Genomic DNA, 6,814 nt, shown 5'->3' with positions numbered 1-6,814 from the left:
TTTCTCTTCTCCTTTTCATTTCCACAAGTTCTAGACAATGGGCCAGAGGTGAGGTTGAAGGCCCAATAGTGGTCGATAGACGATATGGTCCAAGGAAAATGATAGCTCATGACGTGTTTTTATAATTAATACCCGTTAAGTACATGCTAAGAATATTTATTAATGTTAAAAATATTTTTGACTGGTACTCCCTTCGTCCCATAATGTTTGACATTTTTAGGAATGCGTGCCATTTTTAAATTGCATATATCTTTCCATCCATAATGTTTTAGGCGATTTTTTAAACTTTGTATAATAGAACAAATTAAACTCTATCAAACAAGATTCATATTGCTTATAAAAAAATTATGGATTAAAAGATATAGTTAATTTTTTCACAAGGCTGGAATAGTAAAAGTGCCAAACATTATGGAACGGAAAAAGTATTAATTATCAAAACATGTCATTCACCGTCATTTTTCCCCGTTCTCTCTCAGACTCTCTCTCTCTCTCACTTGGCTGAGCGGGAAAACCTAACAGGACCAACACCAACAGGTTACTAAAAGAAGTTTAGAGAGAGAAACCAGCGTGAAAGACAAGCAAAAAGCAATACCGTGGGGAAGATAAACAAGCTGCTTCAGCCTTAGTACACAGGATTGTGAAATTTACGTATACGTACGTATAGCGTAGACATTTTTATTATGCTTTCCTTTGAAGATGCTTTCCTTTGAAGCAGACAAGGTGTTTGTCGAAATGCCCATGAGGGAAAAAGAGTGAACTTTGTTTATGTTACCGAGGAAATTTTTTATTTTTTTTTGATATAGTGGAAGTCAGGTCCTAACACTATAAATTGTTGTGCTGTTGATGCTTTTTTTTTTTTTTTAGTAGCAAGAAATGGGGTGGTCGTCTTCGTCTTGTACAAATCTTTTCCCTGCAAGTGCAAGCTCTCATCTTCTTGCTGTTACGGACGTGTCCAAGCTGATGAAAAGTCCCAGGCTTCTATTTCGGGTGTGTTTCAGTGATGTCGCCTTTCTCTTGTTGAACAGTGCCAGTTTTCCATTACCAATGGAATTACACTTTATCCCTTATAGTGCACATATGGCATTTATATGATATGTGGGTTGATTGTATCGTGGTGAAAAAAGTTGCGTCCGTACCCTTCTTGAGCCTACTTATATAGCTTACGCTTACCAAGCCTAATCTACTAAAATAGGGCTGCAACAAGCATTCCCCGTTTCATTTGTTGTGGGTCACACCTCACCGCAAGCACTGAATGAATTAAATGAGTGGAGATCTTCCTTCCCCCTTGCTAATTACCAAGAACTTCATTGCCACTAGTGGCGAAGAAAAATTAGACTATCCCACCCAAAAATTTGGCCTTCTACAAATAAATTAAGTTGTTGGGCCAGTTAGTTGTCTAACCCTCCATCAAAGCTTGGGTTATAGGAGCTAGGAAGAATTGAGTTCAAGTGTGGTTGTGTAGTTTGCTCCTCATTAATGCCTGTTAGAGTGAAATTTCTTTGTTGGTTTATTTCTCCATATGGGGAAAGGCTTGCAGATGAATAATTGAAATACGAGGAGCTTAAGATTTTGAGTGTGTGGTTGTGTGACAGTTAAGCATTGATGTGTTCTTGAATTGAGCATTTTCTGGCAAGTTTTATTATGCATATAAATATATAATGTCTAACAAGTATCTTTCACTACAGTGTCAGAAGCAGAAACAATGTACACCAAGAGTTCTTGCCTACTATGGTCTGCAGAAACCACCTTATAAACTTGTGAGTGAATTGTCTTCTGTCTTACTTCGCGTAGTCAGGTGATCTTGAATCTGGTAGCCTCTTTTGGCCTTATATTTCATAAAGTTGCTTGATAAGCTTAACATGAGAAGCAAAAATAACAAATATTACGGAAACAAGATATGGATAAAGATTTGAAAGTATCTCTTGTATGTTTTCATGAGCTGCTTGCCTCGGAATACTAAAAGGGATCACACACTGTCTCAACTTTGCAGAGATGCTATTTTTTTGAAATTGATTTCATAATGTTTGTCAACCTTCTCGTCAGCCTTATATGATTTTTTAGTTCAGACTTAAAGTTTCCTTTCTACTATAATCAAATTGAGCTTCTTAATGATTTTTTTTTATTGGGTAATTAACCATTTTATAAAGCAAACCAACCAAGAACAAAGGAAAATCCCAACATACAACGGGAACCTAGGCAGAACTAAAACATTCCTAGCTGCCTAGGAAAACCAGTAAACAAAACCCAACAGAGAAAAGATTCACAGAGAAAATATGCGAGAGCTAAGACTCCAAGACCGAGCTAACAACCTCGTACCATCACATAGCCTCAAGCCTCTCCACGAGCATAAACAAGCACGGACTTCCTCAATAATCAGCCCACCCAAAACTGAATTAGAAACACCACGACCCTAAAAGATTCTCTTGTTTCTTTCTCTCCAAATCCAGTAGATAGCAGCAGCCAATGAAAGTTTATATACTCTACTGGAATACGAATTGTCAGACCTATGATTCATAACCCAAGCCATCTCTTCGGACAACCCAGAGCTCCTCCGACTAACATTGTTCCGCTGCAAGAGAATATCCCATACCGCACTGGAAAACTCACAAGCAAAGAATAAGTGATCATGTGATTCATCTGCATTTTGACAAAAAGGACATCTTTGATCTCCCACCACCCCCCATCTATGAAGTCTATCCTTAGTGGAGAGACGTCCCAAAAAGGGCAGCCACTCAATAAAAGCCCAGCGTGGTACGTGAATGATTTGACAACTGCTTTCTTAATGTTTGGCTTTTTCCCTTGTGTTTGCAGGATGCATTAGAACCGTATATGAGCCAAAGGACACTTGAGGTGCACTGGGGAGAGCATCACCGTGGTTATTTGGAAGGTCTTAACAAACAACTTGCAAAGAGCGACATACTGTATGGGTACACTTTGGATGAACTTGTCAAAGCAACGTATAACAATGGCAATCCCTTACCAGAATTTAACAATGCTGCCCAGGTTCGTCAGCTTCTGTTTTTTTCTTTGGCTTGCTGTTAGTGGGGCATTTTATTGCTCATGAATGGGTTACGATTACAGTACTTCATTGCATGTTCACCTATAGGCTTAATCTAAAAACTAAAGGCATACCTTGTTTGATAATCGAGGCGAAATGGTAATCTTCACTCCTAAACAGGTTGCATTGGTGTAGTGAGTTTAGAGAATGATCTATATAGTGAATATGAACTTTGCTGCCTCACAAACATAACACGTAACTATGTTGGTTGTAGATGCACTTAAAACTCCAGACTAAATACCCATGGTTGGAAAAATAGAAACTGGCTTCTATGAAGAAGTTATGCAATGCTTGTGAATTTGGCTAAAAACTATTCACTTATCCAATCTTGTGAATAGAAACTTATTCTTGTAAATGATACACAGCCATTTGTCACACGAGGATATGTTTCACTAAAAAGGAGTCCTGTGTATCATTCAAGGAAAAGTTATCTTCTTTTGCTATCATTACAGTCCAGAAACGTCGCTCGAGTAGTTGAAAATTGAGATATTCATAGTTACATTGTCAAATTCATAGCTATTAACTTCATGTTGTATAGCTACAAGCAAATTTTTTCTGGGTTGTTAACCCGTTTCCCATTTCCTAATGGGCACTAGAGTTGTTGCATGATATATAATTTAGAAATCTGGAACTAGTAAAGAGAAAGATGGCCCTGACCAAACATGCAGCTAAACTAAATTTTAATGTAATCTGGTTTTGTTTGCGTTATTGTGCACAATTGTTTTCTTGTGTTGAAGGAGAAAAAAAGGAAAACATTCCTCTTAAGTCTCGTCTCTTTGGCGTGATTAAATTTGTCTGGGTGTAGCAAATAGAAATAGAAAAAAAAAAAAAAAACGGTTTGCTACAAAAGTCTTGATAGTTGCTGAGATGCATTAGAGGTTTAAATCTTATTCTTATTCATGCGATATGATCGTTGCATCATGGACTTTATGGAGTTCTTCATTTTTCTAATAACTTCGACAATTCCTAACTTTTGATTGTCAGTTGTTCTGTGATTCGCTAAGCCATTTGATTAAGGAAAGCTACGGTTCATTCATAGATGGACCCTTATAAAAACGACACATTTTTTGTGGAGGATATTAATATGAATCTACCGGCAGGGGCGGCTGTACCACTACTTGAGAGGGTTCAAACAAATCCTCTGGGTCCAAAAAATGAACTAATTTTGTTCTTTTTTTTATGCATAAATTAAATTTTCTTTGGTATTTTTTCGGCACAGGGTCTCACTCATGCGAGTTGAGATGAAGGAAAATTCTAATACCGCATTCATACATAATCCACACACTCACATTGTCTGTGGCCACACGCTAGAAGCATTGTGCGTGTGTGGTGGTTGAAAGTTGTAAAAGAAATAAAAGTTCAATTAAATTTGGGTAACTAAATTTGTAGCCCATCAAACCAAAATAAATTTTGGAACCTATAAAATAGATTGGTTAATGTTGATTTTCCTTTTACTTATTATATATCTCGTCAAGTTCAAGCTTTATTTATTGTTTAGAGCTTTTTGTCATTAGTGCATCATATATTATTGTCACCGCTAGATGAAAATCCTGAAGCCACCCCAGCCTACCCCAAAATTAAAAGAATATGAAATCGTCTTCCATCTCATCCATGGAAGGGTTCTTGCGAGTCTGAACCCAATTCACAACTTGCTATTCAAACGAACTCTCGTTCCTGCTTTTCCAGGTTTGGAATCATGACTTCTTTTGGGAATCTATGCAACCAGGAGGTGGGAATATGCCAATATTGGGTCTTCTTGGGCAGATTGAAAAGGATTTTGGTTCATTTACTAATTTCAAGGAAAAGTTCATAGAAGCAGCTCTCACTCTATTTGGCTCCGGCTGGGTTTGGCTGGTCGGTAAGTCATGTCTCAGGCAAATTCTTCTCCCTAGTCCTTATTACAAGCTTACTAGTCAGTGCTCGTGCTTGATGAATCAGCATCTCTCTTCTTTAAACTAAGATAAATGTTCCTTTCTGGATGTTGAAATCAAATGGACTTTGACTCGTTCAGATTCCGAATGGACTTGTTTACAACCTACATATGTTCCTGGTTGCTTACAAAGGGTTTTTGATTGTTTTCTGGTATTCCAGTGAAGAGAAACGAGAAGCGACTTGAAGTTGTAAAAACAACAAATGCATTCAGCCCCCTTGTGTGGAACGACATCGTAAGCTAATTTCAAACACATCCATATTGATTTGCACTACAAGTTTAATAATCTGGATTGGTCGTTTATTTTCTGTCTCACAAATTGCAAATCTTGTGCAGCCCCTTGTCTGTTTGGATATGTGGGAGGTAAGTTGACTGACTCTCTCTCTCTCTCTCTCTCTCTCTCTCTCTCTCTCTCTCTCTCTCACAGTGAAAAGTGATGTAAGTTGCTAATGAAGCCTCTTTTGCTATTTCTCAGCATGCCTATTATTTGGATTATAAGGTATGTTACTCTTCCTCCCACTTTTTCCTTCTCGAGTGAAATCTTCTTTGATATCTCTCCAACTTTTCCATGCAGAGCGACAAAGGGGAGTACGTAAATGCCTTTATGAACCACCTTGTGTCTTGGAATGCAGTGTTGGGACGACTGGCCCGTGCACAGATCTTTGTGAATTTAGGCGAACCTAATATTCCTGTTGCTTGAAATGCTTCTCTCTTTCCCGTCTTGCGCAAGTTATAACTGAGTGGGAGTTTACGAAACAGAGAGAACACTGAACCCCCTGGTACCTAGTTTAGGAACCATATTAGGACTAGGTAAGCCTATTGTAATATGGCTGCCAATGAATAGATAATACATGAGTAATATCATTGTATTTCCATTTCTTAACCGTGCAAGGTGGAATTGTGCCAGCTGCTTTCTTTATCTCGCTTGCCGTTAGTCCATATAGCGCCTTTCGGTTGGTTCCAAATGAGTATGTCTATTTCGTCTATTACCATGCATGCTATTTACGTTTGTCTTGTCTTTGGTGTAATGTCATAATTCTTACCTGCTGAATCTCGGCTGAAGGTCCTCTACACCCGTTTTTCGATGTGCAAATGTGCCAAGCACTTTTACATGTGGGATTGTGTTTAGAGATTCTCCGGTTCGGAGGCTCAAATTAATGAATAAGTCACAAGGTACACGGGTACACCAAAAATACGATACGGAGGATCTCTAGCCCTAATGATATATCATTCATCTATTATTGGCCTATTATTGTGAATAGTTTTTGCTTGACTTTGTAATGTTGTTTATTGGCACGTACGCATGCTTTATTCTCGGAATTTATTGTTACATCAAAATGGACACTAGTTGGTTATTGAAATTGTTTACTTTTTGATTAATCATATATTTAACCAATGTCGAGTAAGCTTCAATTATGTTTTGATTAAAATGTCATTTAAGTGGACTCCAATGCCTAATGATGGACCCTACGTATCTAATAATGAGTTGTTGATATCTTTCTATTTATAACATGTTATCTCGTATTTTCTTTATTCAATTTTTCCGAAATGGTAGCTAGGATGTGTGTAAGGCTAGCTTAATCAGAACAATTTCATTTTTAGGCCTAATTTCAGGCCTACCAAAATTGGAGCCCCAGCTAAAATTTGGCCAAGTTGGGATCCGAAAAATGACCACTAATGATGACTTTTCGCCAAGGTCGGTCCTGATTAAGGAGTAATTATTCAGGCCCTATTCTCCCTAACTTCTTCTTCTTTTTTATGTCTTTTTCGTTTTTTTTTGTTTTGTTTTGTTTTTTTTTTTTTTTGTTTGTAATTTTTGTTAGATT

General features: G+C 37.6%; 1 protein-coding gene across 7 annotated transcripts; it reads left to right on the top strand.

Moving 5' to 3' along the window:
* The first annotated feature begins 454 nt into the window (after window positions 1-454).
* On the top strand, window positions 455-5,907 carry LOC131333932 (superoxide dismutase [Fe] 3, chloroplastic). 7 transcript variants are annotated; one of them, XM_058368759.1, is made up of 9 exons: window positions 455-654; window positions 865-987; window positions 1,686-1,757; window positions 2,812-3,003; window positions 4,745-4,916; window positions 5,150-5,223; window positions 5,325-5,351; window positions 5,464-5,487; window positions 5,563-5,907. In XM_058368759.1, exons 2-9 carry the CDS (start codon window positions 874-876, stop codon window positions 5,686-5,688), a joined length of 801 nt encoding a protein of 266 aa, XP_058224742.1. In that variant the 5' UTR covers window positions 455-654; window positions 865-873; the 3' UTR covers window positions 5,689-5,907. The 7 variants fall into 7 exon arrangements, with proteins under 7 accessions (XP_058224742.1, XP_058224747.1, XP_058224740.1 ...); XM_058368764.1 differs by having other exon boundaries at window positions 458-654; window positions 868-987; XM_058368757.1 differs by having other exon boundaries at window positions 488-534.
* The last annotated feature ends 907 nt before the right edge of the window (window positions 5,908-6,814 follow it).

This window comes from Rhododendron vialii, chromosome 7a (assembly GCF_030253575.1).
Source record: "Rhododendron vialii isolate Sample 1 chromosome 7a, ASM3025357v1".
Taxonomy (NCBI): domain Eukaryota; kingdom Viridiplantae; phylum Streptophyta; class Magnoliopsida; order Ericales; family Ericaceae; genus Rhododendron; species Rhododendron vialii.
This window is presented reverse-complemented; position numbering and strand designations above follow the sequence as displayed.

Bases quoted from the DNA above. Each gene is read 5' to 3' on its own strand.
- LOC131333932 (XM_058368759.1), top strand. From the start codon at position 874: ATGGGGTGGTCGTCTTCGTCTTGTACAAATCTTTTCCCTGCAAGTGCA. The intron at 4,917-5,149 runs GTAAGTCATGTC...CTGGTATTCCAG, and splicing joins CGGCTGGGTTTGGCTGGTCG to TGAAGAGAAACGAGAAGCGA. The intron at 5,488-5,562 runs GTATGTTACTCT...TTTTCCATGCAG, and splicing joins CCTATTATTTGGATTATAAG to AGCGACAAAGGGGAGTACGT.